Source organism: Centrocercus urophasianus, unplaced genomic scaffold (assembly GCF_019232065.1).
Source record: "Centrocercus urophasianus isolate 14NV4802_14NV808 unplaced genomic scaffold, USGS_Curo_1.0 seq_32, whole genome shotgun sequence".
NCBI lineage: Eukaryota > Metazoa > Chordata > Aves > Galliformes > Phasianidae > Centrocercus > Centrocercus urophasianus.
The window spans coordinates 8,202,114-8,226,957 of NW_024884889.1; the positions used below are offsets into that span (position 1 = coordinate 8,202,114).

Below are 24,844 nucleotides of genomic sequence, written 5' to 3' on the forward strand. Positions count from 1 at the left end.
GGAGCCAGAGCGAACGGCGGGCGGCTGCAGAATGTCGCACCCGTCCCCTGCGGAGCGGCCCGGCAACCCTCGCAATCCCCGCGCCTTCTTCGATGTAGACATCGGGGGAGAGCGAGGTGGGCGCGGCGGGCGCGGAGCGTTCGGGACGTGCGCGAGCACTGCGGAGCCGGGGAGCGGGCTCGTCTCGGAGCGAGGAGGGGATCGGAGCGGCGCGGGGGAATCGCACGGCGGGGTGGTGGGCTCCTCGCCGTTCGTGCCTTGCCGGAATCGATAAGCCGGGGGGGGACGGGCAGAAAGGCAACATGGCAGCCGCGCCGGAGCCGAGCGAGAGCGGGGCGGTGCCGCGTGCGTGGCCCCGCGCGCCTCCACGTGCGGCGCGGCCGCCATCAGCCGCCATCAGCGTGGGACGGCAGGAACCTCGGCCGTGCCTCGGCAGCCCCTGTGCCGGCCATTTCCGACGTGTAACTGCGGTCAAAATGAAAACAGGCCCTTCTGAAACGTTTGATTCCCTTTGCCCTGCGGTACGCGGTGCAGCACCGTCCCGAGGCAGGACTGACGCGTTAATCGTGTTCTCTCCGTCCTTCCAGTCGGACGAATCGTCTTTGAGTTGTTTGCCGACATCGTACCTAAAACTGCCGAAAATTTCCGTGCGTTATGTACGGGAGAGAAAGGAACGGGGCCGACAACCGGAAAACCCCTCCATTACAAAGGGTGCCCTTTCCATAGAAGTAAGTCGTCTGAAGTTCCCATAAGCATCGATCTTTGTGCCTTTCCTGACTTGCTGCTATAATAAATAATAAAAATCATTTTCTTTTGCAGTAATTAAACAGTTCATGGTCCAGGGTGGAGATTTCTCAAATCAAAATGGCACAGGTGGAGAAAGTATATACGGCGAAAAATTTGAAGATGAAAACTTTCATTATAAGGTACTCTATGGGAAAGTGTAATTTCATTCGGTTTTTGGATTTCCAGTGGTGTTTAGCTGTCCTGCTATGTGAGACCCCACCACAGCAGCAACTGAACAGTTGGCAGGCATCGCTGTCCAGTGGTTGGAACAAGCCCCCAGTGCAGTTCCATCAGTTACAGCTGTGAGATGTTCTCTTAAGTCCGACGTTTCCTCTGCTGGTGCCCGCAGCACTGCTGCACTAAGGTTATCTGGCTTAAACGTTGGGCCTTGTGGGAGGACTGTGTAGCACTCTGATGAAGGACATCTTTTGGCATCACTGCTTTCTTGTAATCTGGGGATGATTTTGAATGGAGTGAAAACAAGCCCTGCTTCTGTGCTTCTGTAGCCAAAGTTATCAGTGTGTCAGTGATAAGCTGGAGAGCTCACTGGGTCTGGTACAGCATTTGTTTCCCATTCTCCTCACTGTGGGTTGCTTGACAAAGTCTGTTAGGATTTTAGTTGGAGTTAACTTGCCTCTACAGAAATTCACTGGACAGAGCACTTAGTATCTAGCAATCCTGAACAGCATCTTCAAACCACTGCCTGGCCAACAGTCGGCTGCTTTTGTTCATGCTGGACAACCCAGCTGCTATCTTTTTGATTTTGTTGTATTTATATAGTTAGCCTGTGAACTGGAATCATTTGCAAGACTTGGTCAGTGGCAAGCTTACCAAGCCTGACTACTCCCAGAATGCTATTTTTGTGTTACATCTCCAGCTAATGGCTGTGTCACTGTGCAAGTCTCCCCTTTTGCAGTCGTGAAGCCCATGTTATTGTGCCAGAGTTTGCAAGCTGAGAATCTGTCACAGTCTGATTTTTCCAGACTTTTCACTTGCTTTGCAAGCATATCAAATGAAAGCTGGAACCATCATGGCACAGCCACTTTATCTGCATTGTTTTTCCAAACAAGAAAATGCCTGCATTTTAAGATGAAGTTATTAAGAGTTTTGTTGATAAGCAGGACTCTTTGTGGCACTGATGCTGAGACTTGGCCCCAAACAAAATGGAGTTGTGTGGAAATGTTCTGAAGGTCAGAGCCACCACATGTCCATCTGAAACTTCCTGACTTGCTCTGAGTCTTTACAGACAAAATGTGCATGCGTAACGCATCGCCAGGGCTTACTGTTGGCTTTTTGTATGTTAGGCATTTAGCAATGCCCAGTGTTAGTTCTAATTTAAAAAAAAAAACAACAAAAAATCAAGGTGAGACATTCACATCTCTGTTCCAATTCAGTGGGGTGCACTGACTGTACAAGAAGCAGACAAGAAATGTTAAGAGCATCAAGTCACGTGCGAGTGGCTCTGCTTGCTGGAACACTGGGTGGCAAGTAGAGATGCAGGACTGGGTGTTGGCCCCCTTTGGCCATGATAAGTAAGATTAGCAGCCAACTGAGTGTAACTGTGATTTACCTTATTGTGCCTGTCCTTGCGACATACATTACAGTGATTTTGTGTATGTTGGTTGTGACATATTTTTGTTTTTTTCTTTCAAATGCAGCACGATAAACCAGGGCTGCTGAGCATGGCCAATGCAGGACCTGGTACTAATGGCTCCCAGTTCTTTATTACAACAGTGCCTACTTCACACCTGGATGGTAAACACGTGGTCTTCGGCCAAGTGATCAAAGGAATGGGTGTTGTAAAGATACTAGAAAACGTTGAAGTAAATGGAGAAAATCCTGCTAAGGTAAGCAGAATCTGAGGCAACGAGGGATGAGATGGAGCTTTTTTGAGGGTGGGAGGGAATGGAGCTGTTTTAATAAGCAAAACTGTTACTGACACTTTTTTCTTCCCCAGCTGTGTGTCATTGCAGAATGTGGAGAGCTAAAGGAGGGAGATGACTGGGGAATTGTTCCCCAGGATGGTTCAGGAGACGCTTATCCAGATTTTCCAGAAGACTCAGATGTAGACTTAAAGGATGTAAGTATTTTTCTTTCAAGCTACTTATTTTACAGAGTGCAAGACCTGTAAGTACTCCGAGCTACATGGTGTCTGCAATGGCTTTCACTCAGCTTTTATTTCTAATAATCAGGATCCTGACTGACTGGTAATGTCCACTTTCAGGACAGTGAATGCTGGGGAAGGAAACTGCTGTCTCTTTATTCAGTGCTAATTACAATTGATTTTTTTTTCCCAGTAACTAACAGCACAATATTGCACTTATTTCTTCTTCTGTTCATTTCTTTTTACTCATTTTTTGCTTGTGCTGTAGCGGCAAGTTGTAATTACTGGATTTCCAGCCAAGAGACAACTAACTTAACATCATACATATGCACTTTATGCAGCTTTTAAAATATCCACCCTTAAAATGTTGCCTTACAAAAAATAGCAAAGGACCAACCCTTAAAAATATTTTTAGTATATAGTAGCTAGGTGCTGCTATACACTTGAAATATGTGCCACACTGGAAATAGAAATGATGGATTTGATGCACACAGGCACTTTTCTCATTCCATAGAAGTTTGAAGTGTTTTGAGAAAAAGCAATGAAATGTGTGTTGGTAGAACTTTTAGTTTAGAATGTGCAGAGTTCAGGTACCATTTTCAGAGACAGAAGGTGAAATATCCTTGCAAATAAAGCTGTCTTAGATGAGTACTTTGATTTTAGAGATATAATTCTTTCTATGAATAACGATCAACGCTGCTCTATAGAGCATGTAGGGGAAGGTTGAACTGCTGTGTTATCTCTGGTGTTTTCTCCTTCACACTGTAGAAAACCCATTATGAGTTTAATCTTTCTACTGCATACCATAAAGTAGAGAATATTACAGGAATGGTTTGAAGCTAGGATTGATCTAAAACTGAAACACTTCTGAGAGTTCGTAGGAGTCTGTGAAAGAGAATGGACATGGAATCCTACTGTTAAAAATTAGGTAAGCCAAGACTATTTTCACAACAAATTTATCTGTTATATTTTCCATCTATTAGGTTGACAAGATTGTGGCCATAGCAGAAGACATAAAGAATATAGGAAATACTTTCTTCAAATCGCAGAATTGGGCAGTGGCAGCTAAAAAGTATAGTAAAAGTTTACGGTAAGGCTATCATCATTAAATGAGGTAGTTCCTGTAATCCAAATCAGTATTGCTATCAAGCAATTATATGTGCATTTAAAAAATGCGTGGTGCTCTGCTTTTTTTTTTGTTGTTGTTCTAAACAATAACTTTCAGAGCTTGGAAGACATTTGGTTCAGTTTTAGCTACTTGCTCATGTAGATCTTCTGCTTACTTCTAGGTGAGAGCTATAGGCAATAAGCATTGTTTAGAATTGGCTAAATGTTCCTCTGTTAATGCTCCTGCTGTGCTGGTGCATACCTAAGAAGAGAAGTGCAATAGTATACTGGGTGTTCAGAACAGAAAGGAGGGAGGGAGTGTTGATCTGCCAGAGTGGAGAAAGGCACTACACAGGGACCTGGATAGACTAGATCAATGGGCCAAGGTAAACTGGATCAATGCAACTGGTCTTGCATTTTGGTCACAACAATCCAAGGCAACCCTACAGGCTTGGGGAAGAATAGCTGGAAAGCTGCCTGTTAGAAAGGGACCTTGTTGTACTGATGGACAGTTGGCTGAATATGAGCCAGCAGTGTGCCCAGGTAGCCAAGAAGGCCAGTGGCATCCTGGCTTGGATCAGGAATGGAGTGGTGAGCAGGACCAGGGAAGTCATCCTGCCCTGTACTCAGCACTGGTGAGGCCTCACCTCGAGTGCTGTGTTCAGTTTTGGGCACCTGAGTACAGAAAGGACACAGAGGTGCTGGAGCAGGTCCAGAGAAGGGCAACAGGGCTGGGGAAGGGCTTGGAGAATATGGCCTGTGAGGAGAGAGTGAAGGAACTGGGGCTGTTCAGTCTGGGGAAGAGGAGGCAGAGGGGAGACATTATTGCTCTCTTCAAATACCTGAAAGGTGCCTCCAGTTTGAGCAGGGTTGGTTTCTTCTCACTGTTGACAGGACAAAGGGAAATGGCCAGAGTAAGTTTAGGTTGGATATCAGGAAAACCTTTACAGAAAGGGTTGTTAAGCACTGGAATGGGCTCCACAGGGAGGTGGTCGAGTCCCCATCCCTGGATGTGTTTAAGAACCATTTGGATGTGGTGCTCAGGGACGTGATTTAGCAGAGGGTTGTTAGAATTAGGGTAGGATGGTTGGGTTCTGGTTGGATTTGATGATCTTTAAGGTCTTTTCCAACCTGAGCAATTCTATGATTCTATAAAAAAAGGGAGATACTTCTCAGATTTCTAATAATCAGTAGGTTTAGGAGATTGCCATGTTCAAGACAGGACGCTCCCTAACGTGATGCTCTATTTGCTACTGCTTTTTATTTTGAGGCACCATGCCATCATCCTGACTCCAGGTATAAATCAGACTTGCCTTCAAAATCATAACCTTCGTGGTTCTGTTCCCATTCTTCTCCTTTATCATGATATTAGTTTCATTTAAATGGTTCTCCCAGTAACTTTATACTGGCCTTCAACTTGCTTTATAATCATTGGTTTATCAGCAATAACATCAGTAAAAGAAATTGTGTTCAGGAACACTTAATGCTGTGTTTTAAATTACTAGATTGCATACAAGTGATGTCTTCCTGAAGCATAAAAATTCATCTTATAATTATAGATAATAACTCAAGATGCAATTTCTGGTGTCAAGAATCTTTTCACACTTCAGTAGCACATGTGAAATAACTGATTGACACAGAAACTTTCTAGAAATCATAAAGAAAAAAGGCTGGAATGAGCCTTAAGGAACTTTGCATTTTAACCAACTATTCTAAGAAAAGTAACAGGTATAATTATGCCATCGCTCACATTTAGTTGTCATGCCAACATGAACACATCTAACAAAGGCTCTTTCAGTTTGTGTAGACCTCTTTTTGATACTAATTATTTATCCTAGTGAATAGAAAGCAGCTTCTCTAACTAGACGTATCTGTTCTACCCATAAAGAAGAGCTGGAACCTGTTTTCATACTTGAGTGGACATGCCCCACAGTTCTATCATAAAGTCTCATACTTTAGGCAGTATGGAATAGTTCTGACAGCTCTCACCAGAGGCAGCTCCCTTGTCTTAGTTACAACTCACCTAGCAAACAACAACAGCACCTGGCAGCGATGCTTTAAAAGCAGCCTTGCGTTGTGTGTTCTTTCTTAGATTCCATTCTAACCTCCAGTTCTTCGTTTTCCCATCTTAATGATGCTTAACCAGTTGTTTTTAATGTAAGAATTCACAGGTTTTCATGCAAATGTATTATTCCCTCGTTTCCCTTCATATTGAACTTAGAGATTTATTTGACTTGAGAGATCTAATTTTGTTTCTGGAGTGGCTGTGGTCTTTCAGGCTTAGTGTGATGTCTAGATCCCATAGGTGTACTCTATTTGCTTTGAACATACTAATTTACTTATTGTTTTCCACTGCTTTTGCACCTTTGTTCTCTCTCCTGGCTTCATATCTTGCATGATGCACAGCAAACAGACAAATCAATGTGTCTCATCTGTATTTTAAACATGGCTTATTTCTATACTCCAAAATGATCTACAAACCATCCAGTACTCAAAAGATAGGAATACAAAACTGAAATCGCATTGGCACTAATGTGCAAAGATTGAACACATGGCACAATTAAAATATGAGTGTCTGCAAACATGATTTTGGTCAACTAGCTTTGTGTATTTTGAAACAAAAAGTTCTGTCAGTAGGTCATTGAAAGAGTCAGAACTTTTGTATCCACAACAGACCTTTGACATTTGAAACAAAACCTGCCAGCATTAGCACACTGTAAATTGAGTAAAAGAAAATATAACTTACCTGCCAGTTCACCTGTGATAGACACAGGTAAACAATATGGTCGTTGGGAATAAACAGTCACAGAGATAAATTCTAGTGGTTTAGTGCCATCTAAACAGTCTTTTCTAAGAAAGAAAAAGATACTGTTAGTACAGCGTGGGGACAGGAGCACGTTCCTCTTGTCTTCTTACACTCAGCTGTAATTTCACCTTTTGTTAGGATAAGTCTCACATATTGTGGTGCAAAAATATTTGTAATAATGGAGTGGCAACTGCATTAAAAACGCCACTTTAGAGAAGGCAGCTGGTGCCTAACTGTGGAAAGTTAGCTAAGGGCAGAACAAAACTGAAGCCGCAACAGTAACGCGTGTTCTTTGTGAACCTGTTTTTCTCCAGGTATGTAGAAGCTTCTGAAGTGGTGGCAGAGGAGGGAGACAAGCCAAAGCTGAAGACCATCGGGTTAAGCTGTGTCTTAAACATTGGCGCTTGTAAACTGAAACTGTCCGATTGGCAGGGAGCCATTGAAAGTTGTTCAGAGGTAAAATTAGCATTGAGTAATTTGATTAACGATTAGCCTATGGAGAGAGGGGAGACTGAAACCGCAGTGCTTTTTTAAAGAGTCTCACGACAACACCCTGCTCTGACAACAAAGCAAAAGGCAGATGGTGAAGTTACTACTGAGTCTCTAGCATTGGTCCTTTCAGAGAGATTTTGAAATGTAAATGACTTACTAGCAACAAACAGAAGAAGGCTGTTACTTACTGCCAGGAAAAAAAACGTACACATGGAGGTTGTCGGTTTTGTTCCCTAAGAACAGAGCTAATGTTTATACTATAAAGAGTTTAATTGTCCACGACGAAAAAAACTCTATTTTTTAGAAGATTATGAGCAAACGGTTGTTTGAAGATTCAGTAGGCTTGTATTTTATTCCTTGAAGTTAGCTTTCTAACTAACTAAACCCCTTTTCCTGGGTTTAGTGGTGAAATTGCTGAATGGGAAGAAAGAAGGAAGGAAACAAATAGAAATATTGAAAAAATAGAGGCAAGAAAAAAGAAAACAGGGAAACAGAACTGAGTACATATCAATAAACTTGAAATAATTCATCTAACTCTGAAATCTTGGAAAACAAACAGCCAAAACCAAACGAGTATTAGAACACTTATCTGTTAGTAGAGGATCATAAGGAGCATCCAGTAGGGCTACCTGCTGAAAGCAGGAGTCTCAGCTCATCTGCACGTGAAGTGTTTTTAAAGAGCTGGCTCTCTTCTGCCTGCTGATGGCCTTCTGCAGAATTTTCACAACTGGCTGTTCAGGATGGACAAATGGAAGAAATCAAGTGTAATATGGCATCTGTCCTCCAGAAAGTGATAAAAATCAAAATAGCATGTGTTAGTTATACAAATTATTAACCACAATACTTGCAAGTCTGAAAAATACATATATTTGTATTTATGATTGCAAAATTGCTGAAGGCAGCTCCATGACTAGAGTAGCTATCTGTAACATAGCCCGTTTTGGTGTCATAACAAATGTAAATCAGTATTTTAATCAGAACAGCAGTTTTCTACAACTAGTAAATTGTTAATGAGAAATTATGCAGTTCTAGTTTGGTTATTCAAAAAACTTTTGGCCACAAGAAATCCTATCTGTTTGGCCCAAATAACAGATTACAAAGAGCCAAACCTGTTGATACAAACCTTGCCTTACATGAGCTGTAAGTTACAAATCAGGAATGCTACGCCTGTGTACGTGGGGCAGGCACCTCGTTTCTTGAGCTCAGCACTCCAAAGACTTCTAGGCTTTGCAGCAGACAGATCATGATGGACTTCCAGAACAATACTTACTTTATAGCAAGAGCTGATGCTGAAGGGATTGGAAATACATCTGGATACTGCTCCTATTGTCTAGATTTCCTAATGAGTTAAAGTTAATAAAACTAATAAAGCCCCACATTTACACAAAGATTTCCTCTAAATCAGAAAAAGCTATATTTTCAAAAAGGTACAACAGAACTACCTTTGTAGTAAGAAAACAGCACTGATTTTCACAGGCAAGAAAATAAAGCTCTTAAAGAATGGAAGTAGCCTAATTAAGTGAAGCACTTTAACAAATAGTGATAAACAAGTGGAACAATGTCTTCTCCTCATCATTTTATTTCCTGTTTTGATGCTGTCATGTATGTCAGCTGGAATGTGCTTATCAAAGAAACCATCCAGCTCAGCCAAGGTCCAGAGACTACACAAGGTTCCTGCATCATAAGATTGTATGCATCTTTTTGTCATCTAGTGAAAAGCTTTTTCACCAAAGGATAGGAACAAAATCCTGTTTTACTTACGATAGCATTTTTCAGTTTTGCTTTTGTGTGTGGAGGAAGGAGCTGTAATATAGGGAGTTGTACACCGAGCCTCAGGCTTAGGATAGTTTGAACTGCAGCAGCACCTTGACAGCTGTACAGATGCAGTTCCATTTTATCTTAATGTATGCTGGTCCTTGACAAAAGCCTCTCATGGTACAGCAGCAGTAGAACTGATTAGATAGCTATTGAGCCTGTTACTTTCTAGTGCTTTTTTTTTTTCCTCCTGGTAATCTCTGAAAGCTTACCCTCAAATCAAACAGGGAGATTGTCTACTGGTGGGAACGGTGCCATTTATAGGGGTGAGAGCTGTGAAGTGCTGCATGTTAACGTGACAACTTTATTAAATCCACAGGCTCTTCAAATAGATCCAGCAAATACTAAAGCTCTCTACAGACGGGCTCAAGGATGGCAGGGAATAAAAGATCTCGATCAGGCACTGGTAATGATCACAATATTTAATAATAATTATTGTTTTAATATAAACATTGAATCAGAACTTTCATTTACATTTCTCTTTCTATTAAGGCTGATCTTAAAAAGGCTCACGAAATCGCCCCCGAGGACAAAGGTAAAAATAAAGCTGTTTCTTACAGATTCCTTATTTGAAGAATGTAACAAAGGGTAGTACTTACATAGAAAATCATACCACTGTGATGGCTGAAATGGTGTCTACAGGCTGCTGAAACTTACAATGCCACTGTGTTAAGCACAAGTCTGCTGACATGGAAACATGCTCTTGTACAGCACTGATGCTTCTGGCACCCTGCACAACCTGCTTATGTAGGTACAGAGGTCAACAGCACAGCTCAAAGTGGTCTTAGTAATCCCCAGGTTGCAGTAACATCTAATAGGAAAAGATTTTTACATCATAAATCCAGTATGCATATCAACAGTGTGCTTCTTACACCCTTCTCTACCTGTTACCTTAGCAGGTGAAACAAAGTATGGGACAGAGTGTGTTTGCTGTTAGTATCTGACCTAATAGAAAATGAAATGTAGTGCTAGTGTATAAAATAGTATTTGCAGCACTGAGATCTGGTCTTGACATACTGAGAAACCTAATGTAAAGACATTGCTATAACCGTGCCATGGATTTTCTTTTCAAACAGCTATCCAGACAGAAACACTCAAAATCAAACAGAAGATAAAAGCTCAAAAGGAGAAAGAGAAGGCAGCTTATGCTAAAATGTTTGCTTGATTTTTTTATTCCTAAATGTTGAATTCTATGCACTAACTCATGCAAAAGGCTAAAGAGAGCTGTAAGTGTTCCTTCTTTCGTTTGCCCTGTACTGCAGTTCTGCGTTTACAACTTACAAGTCGAATAATAAAGACATTGGTCAAAGGTCAAGTGTTGTTCTTTTAAGCTGTAAATAACTTGTGTTTGGTGATTCAGATGCATTGTTAATGCATTAAAGCAGCAGTGGTGTTTCTATGGCTTAATGGTGCTTCCTAAGAAGTCTCCTTTACCACTGATGCAATTTGGGCAGATTCTGTTTTTTTTTGTTGTTGTTGTTTTGTTTTTCTTCATTTATTAGTGCAGGCCTGATTCCTTGCCAGAAACAAGTGCTGGCACACATATCACAGGGGTGCAGCTAGGAAGCATTTGTTAAACCTCCTTACAGATTGCAGTGCAGATGGGCTCCCCCTCATCATCAGGAAGAAAAACAGAAACAAATCTGACTTTCATGTTAAACGTGTAACACAAACAGTGACAGTTTTCTAGATTAATGCATTTTCCCTACTGTGAGGTAGGACTACAAGTAAAGCACTTCAGGTAGACAGAGAAAGGCTTTTTTTTTTTTTTTTGCTAAGTATAGTCACTAAACTCTTCCACCACCCCACACCAATGACTTTGGCTATGGCTCCTACCAACACCAAATTTCAGCAGCGTATCTAAGATGCAAAATTCATATGTTAGTCTGGAGAATAACTTTCTTCTGCCTGCCATAAGACTCCTCAAAAGTTGTTCTATTTAAATAAGTTGTTCTGTTTAAATAACTAGAGCACACTGACTTTCTGTTTTATACAATGGTCATACCTAAAATTGAGAATGGCACGTTAGTCTCAAACGGAAACATTCAAATCAGTGCTGCACTTTACACTTCAGCATAAAATACTCCAACCTAGCTGCTGGTTGATCAGAAGTCACAGAAGTCTTCTGCCTGTTTACATCCCATTATAAGCTGGTCCTCCACCACCTTCGGGCACTACCCAGTTAATGTTCTGACTTGGGTCTTTGATATCACATGTTTTGCAGTGGACACAGTTCTGAGCATTTATCTGCAGTCTTGATCCTTCTCCTGTTTCCAGAGGGATGTATTCATAAACGCCTGGGGAAAACACAAGAGTTTGTCACTTCACTGACCAGTTTCTCCCTGCATGTATGGTCAAATGCTTCGTTTTTATTACCTACCTGCTGGGCAAAATCTTTGTTCTGGTCCATCAAATACAGCCAGATTCTTGCTCACAGGGATGCTGTCATCTTTCAGAGTCAAATGAGCAGGCTGGTCATGTTCGTGATTTGTACCACTTAAAGCCACAGATGACAGGAGATCAAAACTGATTTTTCCATCAGGCTTGGGGTATTCAATAGGTGTGCAGTCTTTGGCTGGCTTGAGCTGAGCAAAATCTGATCCTAAAACATTATTAACAAATAAGAGAGTAGAATTATAAAAATTTGCAGTCACTCTTGAACAATTTAATCAAGCTTTTTTGACTTCCCTCCTTATCAGAACAAACTACTTCCGAAGAGGAAGTCCTTTTCAAAAGACTCATCTATGCCCATGTGGAATACTGCTTTAATGCCTTTGTGTACGTGATGCACTAGGTAATGTAACAAGTCTGCTTCACCGATTAGCCACTGATTCCTAGAGTTCTTGCGCTTGCCCACGAACGCTCTAGCTTCAAAGTAAGACCAGGAGTAACACGTGCATCTTCTTTCAGGAAATCATGAAATTACCTGGATGTTTTAATGTCCACGGTTCCTTTCCTCTGAGAAGCCAATAAAATATGCCTGTGTAAATCATCCCTCCATACACACCAAGCATGCTATGGCAGGACGGCCGGATGTTTCTAACTGAGTACAGCTCTTTCCAGACCCAGGACTTTTTCAGGTTCTCCTCATATTCTTGCACATCAAGTCCTACGGCAGGACATTACTTGTTAGGTACCTGGAGTAAAGGCTATCCTTAAAATACAAAACCATTGTTGAATACAGACAGTCGTTAACAAGGAAGGGAGCAAAACCAGAATTGCTAATTATTAAGGTAGGAGTGTCCTAAACAGTGCATTTCAGCCTCCTGAAAAGAGCTGCTTTGTTGGCAGTTGTAAGCAGGTGTCTACCGTAGAGCAGGCAGCTATACTGGCACCTCTATTGGAAAGCAGCTGCTCTCTTGGATTCTAAGATGTGACCAGGACTGTTTACTTGCAATTCAAGACTCAGGTTTTTCATTTTAAGTTGTCAAGTTACAAGATTTCTCTTCACAAGTTAAGCAACCACAAACGTGCTGTTGTCAGTAGCTTTGGCTGTGGCCTAAATGGAGGACACCACTGCTAGACAGTGGTATTTCTCTCCCTCAGGAGCCAGCAAGATCACAAGGCTCATTTGACTACAAATTCCTGATTTTTGTTGAAAATACTGTAGACATTGCACATGCCACATCTACTACAGTACACTTACAGCCAAGTGATAAGGAAAAAAACAGGTTTCATATCAATAAAGTTTCCTGAGAGCCTCCCCATCACCATTCAGTTCCTACTGCACAGGATTAAACGTTCTAAATAATTAAGTTCTAAGGGTTTGTCTGTATGTGAAAACATGCTTCAGTCTCTATTTTCTGCCTCATTATCTACACCCAAATCTGTAACTGGACAGTAATACCTTGTGCTGACAGAACTGGTAGCAGCCACAGTAACCCACTATGAGTGATTATTATAATCTCAGATGGGTTCTAAGCACTTTATCATGCTGTGCTAAACTAGGAGTTTAATTTCTTTGTTCAGCATACCTCTCTGCTATCTCTTGCTGCATGTTACACCTGAACAAGAGCTCACTAAGAATGATCCACTGCTACAAAGGGATTTCTGAAATAATTACCACGTGGCACACAGGTATGGTGTCCACTTCCAGAGTAACTGAAATCTTAACGAGGTTACCTCCTGTACAGCCTTTGTTAACAGATGAAAGGGAACAAGCAAGGCTGAAGTATAACACTACATGTGGTCAGGATCAGATGATCACTTGAGCATGTTTAACTTACATAACAGAGAATACACAACCTCACACAGACTACTGCAGAGATAGAAGCATCCTACCACAGAAGGAAAAAAAAAACCAAAACACAGCTATCCTACTAATGAAGTAGTGAACTTAAGAAATTGCACCCTCTTTTGCTTACATTTCATCAGGTCCATGTAATTTTATTGCTTTCTGATTGTAGTCTTTCAGTAAGACTTTTTGAATAAAGAAGCACATTCTAACATTTGTAGGAAAAGAAAGACCATTCTTGTTCTCTTGTATAGGCAGTATTATAAGCTTACTTTTCAGATGCTCATTTGAGGCTTATTTAGCTCTAGCAGCAGGATCAGTATTTACTAATAATTAAAAGCTTATTTCTTAAATCAATTCACCACACAAATAGTAAATACAGCCACTTCAGGATTTACTCGTATTTCCTTCAGACATGAAGTCACAGCTAAGCTACTGGTGGTTCAACTGAACACCAAGTAATTCCACGTGACAGCAGTGATCTTACCTATGGTCTTTGACTGGAGATTTTCGTTGGTTAATTGGCTAAAGATGGCTTCTGAAGCCAACATGCCACTTTTCATCGCAGTATGTGTCCCTTTAATCTTAGGCACATTCATGAGTCCAGGACTGCAACCAATTAACAATCCACCTGGGAAGGTGAGCTTGGGTATTGACTGGAGAGGAAAAAGAAAGTAAGCATGTTTTCTGTTTGATTTTGAAGTGAATACAACATCCTGACAAACTGGCCTGAGACTTGACTGGCCTTTACACTTGGATCTGTGCTACCTCAAAATGCACTGGAGCTGCTCAATTTTTGCATGGCAAGCCAATAAGAATGCAGCCACCCTAGTAGATCTGAGTACAAAATAACAGCACTTGTTCTTTCCTCATACCCTCCTTCTAGTTGCTTTATTTCTGATAAGGCTGGTTACTGTCACCCACAAACATCACATTCCACCTTCAAGTGAATTGTTTTTTAAATTACATTTGTGCTTCCATTTTTCACACAGTCTCACCTGGCAGCACGTTACACACTGCTATCTTTGTTCTGTTTCACAAATCTTCTGTTAAACTGCATAGTGCCCCTCTCCTAAAATGTGTGTTATTTGAGAGAAGTTGCTCAGCAGCCAACAAATCTATGTTTCTTGTGCTAAGTCATTTCCTTACTCCTGTTCAGCAAGGAGCACAATTAACTCAAACCTAAGACAAAAAGATGACTTGCAAGCATCACGTGTATTTCATTAATATACATTTATCCTCTCATACTAACTACAAAGAAAGTATCCCTTAAAATTCAAGATAATCTGAAATAACTCTTTCTTTTCTTCTGCTTGTTTTGTCAGTATCTGCTCACTACTTACCCAGGGCAACCCACTTTTGAATATCCAAACACTGGTCACTAAAAAGCTGTACTACATGCATGGCAAAGCATGGTATTCCCCTGTGTCTTGGGCAATTTGTTGAATCACAGATGTTAATTTTGCTCTACTTCTCAATACCAGGTAATTTTAAAGACTAAAGAACATGAGATAAGGTTGTAGAGAACAGACCAAGAAATAACCTTACATCAGTAGAAATGTTAGAGATCTATCTGATGCAATGCTGTCACCAAAATGGAAAGTGGACTTAAACTTGTTTTTGTATTAGGAGTAGTGCAAAGTAAAGGACGTGTTGGTTTACGTCCAGAAAAGAAGTCCAATGATTTGGAGGTAGAGAAGTAAAAAAGCCATACCTCCTGTAACTCAGCTCACCAATGGCTGTACGTGACAATAAAAATGCCACATTCTTTTAGCAGTGTTTGAAGCACTGTAAGCACACAAGTGCTCCCATACTGACTACTTCATCCAAGCCAGAAATTCAATAATGACTCTCGGAGAAACGAGCACACCAGAAAGAGCAGCCTTGATTCTGAGATAAGCTGAGACACTGCAGTTATCATAAACCCTTTGCAAAAAACATGACAACACAGTTCCAGTTCAGACTGCAGAGCAGACTGACTGAACACGGTATCACAAGCACAAGCAGTGAGTTACTTCATGAACCCACACGACTCAGTCCCAGGCATTGACAATTGCATCAAGGCTCCAAAAGACTACACCAGCAATTACCTTGCTGCTGAAATTCTGCTTGTATTGCAAAAGCTGCCTTACGCCACGTTTATATTAAAGGAGGGATTCAAATTAAAAAGAAAAGTCAAAGCTGTCAGAGAACAGAGGGTAACAGCCCCATGAATTGGCTGGAGGTAACAAACAGCCTGACTACCATCACCAAGCACACAACAGAACACTCAATTATGAAAATCCCACCACCCTCCACTCACCCAGAAAAACAGAACAGATAAGTGCTGCCTCCTTCTCCCCCATGTTTCCAAGCAAAATGAAGAATCATCTGTAGCTCTTTCATTGTTAAACACATTTGCTTGCAATACAAACCCCATTAACAATGTAGATAGTGAAGCGACCGTGTCAGAAGGCTGCTAGTATTACAGAATCCAAGTCTAGCAAAGCACAGCAGCTGCCTCCAGCCTGATAACACGTTTCTGTCATTTCCCCACAGCACAAAAGTGCATCTGCAGTGCTACAAAGGTGGCCATCAAGATCTGAAAGTAAATAGCTTCATTAAGTAATTACCTGGAGACCACCTTCATTCAGCGCTCTGGCACCATACGCAATCCTTTTTCCGCCCTCCAAAGTAGGCTCTACAGTAGGATGGTGCTTCCACCTCTGAAACTCCCTAAACGGATTCAAATAGGGATTTTGATAATCTAAGCCAACCTTAAAAAGAAGCGTAACATTAATGAAAATGAATGATGAAATTTCAACAAAAGTTAGGAGCAGAAAACAACCGCGTATTAGCAACCAACTACTTCTGTCATGTCACACTGAGCCAACCTTAGGATCTTTGTACTTAAAGCACTGCCAAAAACAGGGCAGTGCCAAGCAAGTTGGAGAACTCGCTGCCATAAGACTGTGACCTACCTAAAACCTGAAGTACTTAATTGCATTGTACACCTTCCACCTGCCTTTGAAATAAATCAGTGAAATTAAGCATGGTTTAATGGGTAAGATAAGGAGGAAAACTCATATCAAATTTGTTTCAAGAACTACCCCTTCTTTCAGCTTGTCTAGGGCAAACAATTATTTCTAGACAGTTATCTCCTCACACTCATATACTGAAAACAGTTCACATCATTTAGCCCAGTCAATTATTTCCCATTAGGTGAACACTGGGGAAGGAACGATGAAAGAAGAAAATAGGAAGAGACATGCGTTTGCTGAATGCCCACAATCTGCATTTTACTCATTTGAGAACTTGTTCAAAGGTACATCCTACATTTCCCATCTTATTCACGGAAAAATATAAGTTGTTGAATTTTCTCTTTTGCCCAGTGGAATAATTTCTGGATCCTCCAAGTTTTATTTGAGAAAAATCAGCGAAATACACTATGAGTCAGCACCAAACAGCACCTGATTTCTCTCTGTTCCCTGCTCTTTGAGGACTGCTTGCATCCACTTTCATCACTGAGCTTCATGAAAGTGCACTATAACAACTAGTACAAGAATCAGCTCAGACTGACAGAGACATCAACTCCAAAGGCAAGAAGTGACCTGCTTTTGACATTCCTCCACTTTCAAATATTTCACAAAGTTTTGCAAGCACAGTTTTGGTTAATCACCTTTTTATGGCTTTAGGAAAATTTGTAACTTCTACAAAAAAAAAAAAAAAAAAGCATTTAAATTCTTCATTTTATCCTTCACAGAAGACACGACCTAAAGACAGAGTAATGTGATGAATTCATCTTGCCTTACACAGGACTAAGTGCACTCAAAATAGCAGAAGTACTGAATGTGGTCTGATGCTGCTCTTGTGTTTTCATCTTCACATTAAAACAAAGAAAATATTCAGCCTTCATTTTTATACAACAATAACCACATATGAGAGAAAATGTAACTTCACATACCACAAATCCAAGGGCAACTAAAGGTTCACCCTCATTTAAGTGATAAAGAAAGGATCCTCCATAGGTATGTCTGTCTAAAGGCCAGCCTACAGTATGCTCCACTCTTCCTGGTTTCCATTTCTTTTCATCAATAGTCCATAACTGAAATGAAGATCATCAATAATTATTTTAGACTGCAAAGCAATAGGCTTTCAATAGCATGAAAGCCAAAGACACAATTAAGTGCTGAGGGGGAAAAAAAAAAAAAAAGAAATTGTTTTACTGCTGAAATTATGAAGTCATTCACCTGAAGGGCAGGTAACAAAGTATGAGAATTTTTTTAGGGTACCATTTACAAATTTGACAGCACTTCTCTTCCTTGAAAAACTGCGCATCAGAAAATATGACTGAGACTCCAGTGTTATACCCAAAATTCTCATTCAACCACAACTGGATTCCTCTAATGAAAGGCTTTTTTTCTACTAAAATATTGTTTTTTTCATATCATTCGCTACGATTCCTCCCAGGATTTTCAAAGTCAGGCTTAACTACGTGGCTGAATTGACCCAAACACTGCCCGGCTAACTGTCCTCCCTCCCCTCTCCTGCACATCTCCACTACTCATTTAACCCATGGCATACTCACAGAAGCATTTTCATGTTTTCATTAACAGGTCAATTTTCTGCTTACTTCACAAAACATCTCTTCAGTATGAAGTTCTGTGTCAAGTGTAATCTAATGAGAGGGGAATGGAACTACTCCTTCCAGCAGCTTAGTGCCATTACAGCACCTCAAGCACAGAGGATACGTACACATGGATGCTTCAGTTTGGCACATCTTAAGCTGGACTCCTGGTTGCTCCCTCTTACTGTGCTTTAGTTCACATTAAAGAGCAGGCACAGGACACATGAACTGAATTCCTTTCAGATGAAACTCAACTCCAAGACTGGCCCCAGAAGCCCATCTAAAGCATTCCAGTCACAAAAGAGTAACCCAGATCGCAGGACTCAGAGCTAGTCCAAAGTAAAAATAACCCTCAGACGTGCATAGCATGGATATTGGCTGATCAGCATCACTTTATTTCACTTTACAGCTCCACCTCCTATTGGACTATTTCCCAAAGCAGACAACTATGCTCAAACCAGTCTTAATTGTACAACTTAAGTATGAGAAATTTTAATTAAGACTATGCCACTTGTAGGTATTTTTCATGACTAATATTTCCTGAACATAAAAGATTTTAAAAACTAAACCCAATCCCTCTCTTGATTTTACAAGCCCAGTGAAAGAACTGGCAGGGGCTGGGGGCAGAAAGTAAGTTGGGAAGCTCATCCAGAGAGCACAACTCATCTGCAACAGCACGTTCCTCTCTAATGGATATACAAGTAAATCAGACAACCATTCTTCCCATCCTCAGGTACTAGAATACCCTAAGATTAGGCAGCAAGAAATCCCCTCTTATTCACTAGAAGCACTGAAAGCAGATTTCACAGATGAGAAGGATTTTAAAGAAGTGAAAACGGTTTTACAGATAACTCTGGATAAAAAGAGAAACAGCAGCTGAAACAAACATTCAGTTAAGACATTCAGATAGAATGCCACTAGCTTCAAAACTGCCAAGCTTCTGACATCTGAAACTGTTATTCAAATCATTGCAATGACTTATACAAAGTAGTTTGAATGCAAACTACATTGTATCTTGACATTATTCTCCTTTATCATTAAAATAATGCAGATCATACCTCTTTCAACCCAATGCCATAGGTCTGGGGTTGGCATTTCTCCCTTAGGTTGTATTTTGTGTACAGTTGTTTGGCTAGATGCCCATGACAGCCTTCAGCAAAGACAGTGACCTTAGCATGGAGTTCCAAGCCTCGTTCAAAAGTAGCCTGCAAAAATAGAGCATCTCGTAAGCTGTTACAACTGCCACCAAATCCCAGGAAGAAAATGGAGAGCAATAAGGTGATTTTACAGTACTCTGTGGTCCTGACCAGAGTCTACAAACCACTGCCAGCTACGGCTCTTGTCCAGTTGTATTTTACAGCCACCTATGATACAGTTCCAGCACACCTTGCAAGGCGATTCCAGTGGAACAGCACTGCACTGAAAGGGCTTCTCATATCAGATCAGTTTGCTCACACTGTGCAGAGGAATCCCAACAGAGCAAAGAAACTTCACCTCTAACTTCACTTTCAGCATTAGACTAGAATAGGCTAGTAGATTAATCCTGCACTTCAAGGATACTAGATTCTAAATATGTATTATCTAAATACTCACATTTATCACATGCACATCACATGCATTCTTACCTTCACTGTGTTTTGTTTGATTGGGGCTGACTACAAGGTGAGACTGTATTTGTTAACCACAGTATTTGATTAGGCTCTATATAAATACACTGAAGGTAATTTTGCTTTGAAGATTATGCAAAATCTATTTACCTGAATCTTAATGCCCAGGAAGTACTATGAGCTGACAGCTAAAGCACTCGAACGCTCAGTTCATTGTAGCTGCACCTTAATCATGTACAAATTAATGAACTTAACAGACAATATTATTTTCATAGATATTTTCTATAAGAATGAGTGGCAATAAATAAATGTAGATCTTCAGGATTCCTTAAAAAAAGAAAAAAATCCTTCTGAATTAAACCAAAACTCTCTTTTATTACTGTGACATATTACTTGCACCTCCTACTGGATGAAATGCATACCTGGAAATTGTATGTGTGTGTATCCACTGTGGAAGACAGACAACTTTATACTGAGAAATGTATCACTTTTCCCCACCACTGCTTCCTCCCCCATTGCTTTTTTTGCCTCTTAAAACAAGGACAAGTCTTTTCTTCTCAATCCCTGCCTTAAATGAGAAAAATAGCCCAGATTTTTACATAAAAGTAAATACTTCTTGGAAACATTATGTAAACTAGTAAGAAACTTCATCTAAGAAAGACTAAGTGAAAAAACAAAACAAAACAAAAAACAACTTGCACCCAGAATTTCTGTAGCCTCAATTGTGCAAAACTCGAGCTATTCCGAGGTGCTGAACTCTCCCTATGTACTGCATGAGGAGGAAACATGCTTACCACAGGTTATGGATTCCTCTAAAAATCAGCTGAAGTCTGAACTGAAGACAGAGGGTCACGTTTTGTGCTGGCTGGACAGCTGCTGCATCCAAAGGTACAAAGACTGAGAACGTACCTTGCCCAGCAAGGCAGACAGACTGTCAACAAATGTGGCAGCAGTTGCATGGAAGAAGATAAATCAGCCAGAAGTACACTCTTATGCACTGATAGCCACCAGCTGGACAACAGCTCCTGTTCCACCTTTGCACCTTTCTTCTAGGTGTTCCTGGAATTCTTTCCCTTGTTTCCTGATCTCTCATAGGTCAAAGCATCCTTTCAGACTTTCCTTCAAGTCATCCACAGCCAAACCTCCTTTTTTCAAAGGCTTTTTCTGCTTATCTCAGAAGGAACTTACAATGTTCTGAGACCAAAACTTTCCTGTGTAATTAATCAATTTCATATAGAAAGGAAAAACAGGCACTGAATGTTGTTATTCTTCTTGGGCTGCAGTGGTATCACTGACAGCATTGGAAGCAGACACATCACAATTACAAGAATTAGATCTCTGCTTAAGGAAAACAGAGCTACTTACTTTAGGTGCTCCGTCCTTTTGAATGCCTACGTCGTTAGTTGCTATTCCTTTCACACTCCCATCTTCATGAAAAAGAACCTTTGGAAATATTAACAAACAAACAAAAACCCATTTAGATGATCATCATTCACATGACCTAACACACAACTTCTAAACACCACGCCTTTCTGCTGTCTAATGGTACAACTTGGTAGACAGAGTAATTATTAATGTACTTGCTGATCTGCTTTGGTGAATCTGGGCCAGGGAGTTCAGTCACTGAATGTTGTGGCTGTACAAATGCTGTGAATGTACCAATAATATGGGGTGCAGCAGGGGGGGGTTCCAAAATGCTTCTTGTATGCATACTGATGTCATTATTACCTCAGCAGCTGCATAGCCTGGATACAGCTCCACACCCAGAGCTTCTGCTTGTTCACCCAACCATCTCACAAAGTGTCCCAGACGTACTATGTAATTCCCATGATTAACCATTGGAAGTCCTGGAAGGCAAGAAACAAATAAGCATACAAACACACCTGAAACAGAACACTAAGCAAACACCAGCTATATACAGCAGATGTTGTATCTTTTCCTACAACTACTATTTTCAAAATAATACTGCTGTGCTATTACAGCCATCATCTCACAGACCCAAACATTGCAAGTGATTCTCCATACACTCACAACACTACATTGAATCAAAATTGCTTGAGGCACAAAAAGCCTGAAAAGGAAACTGAAAAGACAGTACAAAGAGCTCCTCCCCACACCTTACCTGGCAGAATTGGTACTGGAATTCTAGATTTCTTTGTTAAAATTCCAAACTTGTCTTCAGTTACAGGAGTATGAAGTGGAGCCTACATTAAAGAGAACAGAAACAGGGCAGTAAGTTGTTTTCACAGCCAATCCAGAACAACAAAAAAATCCATCACAGCAAAGCAAAAAGACAATTACTGCCCGCACCCTGCAAGATCAACTTATTTTATACAGTACTACACAACACAAGATTGAGTCAAATGGATGAATTTATTACACACCAGTAACGTGTCTGTATGTTCATACATACCCCCCGCTCCTTCCAGTCTGGAAAGAGTTCTTCTAAGGATCGTGGCTCAAGGCAAGCACCAGACAGGGTATGTGCACCGATCTGAGATGCCTTTTCCACCAGACACACGCGTATTTCTTTGCCCTGCTCAGCAGCTAACTGTTTGAGACGAATAGCAGCAGAAAGACCTGCAGGGCCTCCTCCAACAATGACAACATCAGCTTCCTCTGCAAATCTTTCCATGTTTACCCCTTCAATAGGAGAAAAAAAAAAAAAAAAAAAAGGATGATAATTAGATAATCCAATCCCTAATTTGTCCCAGCCTCTTTCTGCTACACCTTGCTTAGTGATACTGGCTATTTGGTATCAGAGAAGTATTACCTGTTGTAAAAGGCAGCTAACATTTAACAGAATCCCTTCAGTACTTGGAACAGTGCACAAGGACATTAGCCTTTCAGTGTAACAGAAAACAAGCCATGAAAAACAATCTCTATGCACCACAAACATCAGGAAGTTAACATTAAAGTTAATTAGGAGCCCAATTGGCTAGCTGTATCAGAGACACCTGCTGAAATTCTAGGGAAGGGAGAAAGAACTAAAAAAAAAAAGAGCCTCAGTTAGAACAAATTCCTTTATTTTACACTAATCCATTAGAGTCTTTTCCAGAAGTGGAACCACTAAAACTGATAAACGCAGAGACTGGAATGCCCAGAATGAATATTCATCTTATTTTCTCACACTCTCACAGTAAACACAACTGAGGAGAAGTCCAACACATCCATACATGACACAACTAAAACTTGCTGTGTTAGTATAACACTAAAGTTGACTGTAGATCTCCTTGAAATATCTAGGATTGGATTTAATCTAACTTCATTTCAGAGCAATAAAGACACTCTGAGATGGCGAGCATAACATTTCATTTGCAATATAAATATTGTACTTAATACAATTTCTGTTGAAAAGAAAAACAGCTACAAATTTCTGCACTATTAAAGCTCAATCAGAATAGAAGTTTTTAAAATGCATTTTGCCCCCACCAACCTTCCCATCGTTTGTCTTTGTCCCGAGGATGGATGGTGTAATGCGTGGTTATGCGAGGCACAGCAGCAGTGGATGCCCATCCTGCTGTATGCAGCGAGGGAAGGCAGTCCCTCTTTATGAGCTTCAGAGCACGAAAGCACTGACGTGCTGCAAAAACAGAAAACAGGTTTGCCAAAACAGTCCTTTTTGAAAGCTTTCCATTTCCCACAGCACAAGCAGTACAACAAATACGATAGTCCCCCTCCTCCTCCAAAAGACTGCACAGAAAGGGTCAGGACACACCAAGTAATAAACATTGGCTGTGATGAACTTTTAATGTGAACTCTGTACGTAGCCAAGAGAGCATAAGAGCTATAACCCTGTCTTCTCACAACCCTCAAGCATCCTTTGCCTGCAACTGGAAGCTGTGTGGTGTGGCTGACACATCTGAGGGATGGGATGCCACTCAGAGACCTAGACAGGCTTGAGCAGTGGGCCAAGGCAAACCTCAAGAACCACAGAATGGCCTAGGTTGAAATGGAACTTGTGGATCATCAAGTTCCAATCCCCTGCTGTGGGTTCAATAAGCCCAAAGTCTTACATCTGGTCATAGCAAGCTTCCACTATCAGTGCAAGTTGGGGAATGTAAGGATGGAGCATAGCCCTGCCAAAAATGACTTGGGAGTACTAGTGGATGGCAACCTGGACGTGAGTCAGCAACATGCCTTCATGGCACACAAAGCCAACTGTATTCCGGGCTGCACTGAAAGAAGCGTGGCCAGCAGGGTAAAGGAGAAGATCCAGCCTGTCTACTCTGTACTGGTGAGACCTCACCTGGAGCACTGCATATGGAGCTCTTGATGCAGAAGAGATAAGGACCTGTTGGAGCTCATCCAAAGGAAGGCCACAGCAATGATCCCAAAGATAGAACATCTCCCCTGCAAGGACAGGCTGAGAGAGCTGGTGAAGAGGAGGCCCTGGGGAGACCTGAGAGTGGCTTCTCAGTATCTAATGGGGGGCTGGGCCATAAGAAAGAAGAGAACAGGTTCTTCAGCAAGGTCTGTCCTGACAGGACAAGGGAAAAGAGCCGCAAACTATAAGAGTGAATGTTTAGATCGAATATAAGTCAGAAGTTTTTTACAACAAGAGCAGCAAGGCACTGGGACAGCTGCTCAGAGAGGTGGTGGATGTCCCACCACTGGAAACATTTAAGGTCAAGCTGGATGGGACTCTGAGCAACCCGATCTAGCTGTAGGTGCCCCTGTTTGCTGCAGGGGAGTTGGACGAGGTGACTTGTAGAACACAAACGGTTCTACAAGAAACAATACAAGGACATCGAAGCCTATCCAGCTCCACTGTGAGCAAAATTGTTTTCCCTTCTACTTATAAGCTTCTTTCGGGTACTACACGGCCACTGCGATGCCTCGCCAGAGCCTCCTCTTCTCCAGGCTGCAGGATTTCCCGCAGCCTGCCTTCACAGGACGCTTAGCTTCACTTCTGACAAGCCAGCAGGGCTGTGGACACCCAGGGTTACCACGGCCCAGACTCGCACCGCGGCTCCTTACCACACAAGTCCCCTCAGACAGCACCGAGAAGCCCCCAGGGCCCACCAGCCAGACAAGGGAACGGCACCGGCTGCCACGCAGCGGCGACCTTTGCTCCCATTCCGCGCCAGACCCAGCCCCACCGCGCCGTGCGTGCAGCCATGCGGCCGGTTCCCCGACTTACCTCGGCTGGAGGACGGACAGCGAGAAAACAACATGGCGGTACCACACGACCCCACTCCACGCCCTCAGCACCGCGGGCATCTGCCCCCTGCCCCACCGCGCGCGCGCATTCGACAGCGCTCGCCCCGCCCCTTGGAGAAAACTA

The 24,844-nt window shown here is 41.6% G+C and overlaps 2 protein-coding genes across 2 annotated transcripts; one reads left to right on the forward strand and one right to left on the reverse strand.

Moving 5' to 3' along the window:
• PPID (peptidylprolyl isomerase D) lies at positions 1–10,425 on the forward strand. The gene is made up of 10 exons (XM_042829674.1): positions 1–116; positions 588–728; positions 820–926; positions 2,445–2,633; positions 2,744–2,866; positions 3,874–3,980; positions 7,118–7,259; positions 9,430–9,516; positions 9,603–9,645; positions 10,187–10,425. Exons 1-10 carry the CDS (start codon positions 32–34, stop codon positions 10,273–10,275), a joined length of 1,113 nt encoding a protein of 370 aa, XP_042685608.1. The 5' UTR covers positions 1–31; the 3' UTR covers positions 10,276–10,425.
• On the reverse strand, positions 9,518–24,806 carry ETFDH (electron transfer flavoprotein dehydrogenase). Its single transcript, XM_042829673.1, has 13 exons — positions 24,701–24,806; positions 22,994–23,140; positions 21,971–22,200; positions 21,680–21,761; positions 21,286–21,404; positions 20,923–21,000; positions 19,009–19,155; positions 17,288–17,428; positions 15,957–16,100; positions 13,832–14,000; positions 12,037–12,219; positions 11,491–11,712; positions 9,518–11,407 (listed from the first exon to the last, which is right to left on the reverse strand). Exons 1-13 carry the CDS (start codon positions 24,732–24,734, stop codon positions 11,244–11,246), a joined length of 1,860 nt encoding a protein of 619 aa, XP_042685607.1. The 5' UTR covers positions 24,735–24,806; the 3' UTR covers positions 9,518–11,243.
• Positions 24,807–24,844: the final 38 nt, after the last annotated feature.

What these genes read in the sequence shown, in the direction of transcription:
- PPID (XM_042829674.1), top strand. Translation starts at nt 32, where the DNA reads ATGTCGCACCCGTCCCCTGCGGAGCGGCCCGGCAACCCTCGCAATCCC. An exon ending in AGACATCGGGGGAGAGCGAG is followed by an intron (nt 117 to 587) that starts GTGGGCGCGGCG and finishes CCGTCCTTCCAG; the next exon opens with TCGGACGAATCGTCTTTGAG. An exon ending in ATGAAAACTTTCATTATAAG is followed by an intron (nt 927 to 2,444) that starts GTACTCTATGGG and finishes TTTCAAATGCAG; the next exon opens with CACGATAAACCAGGGCTGCT.
- ETFDH (XM_042829673.1), bottom strand. Translation starts at nt 24,734, where the DNA reads ATGTTGTTTTCTCGCTGTCCGTCCTCCAGCCGAG. An exon ending in AAAAGGACGGAGCACCTAAA is followed by an intron (nt 19,156 to 20,922) that starts GTAAGTAGCTCT and finishes CTATTTTTGCAG; the next exon opens with GCTACTTTTGAACGAGGCTT. An exon ending in GTGGACATTAAAACATCCAG is followed by an intron (nt 11,713 to 12,036) that starts GTAATTTCATGA and finishes ATAATGTTTTAG; the next exon opens with GATCAGATTTTGCTCAGCTC.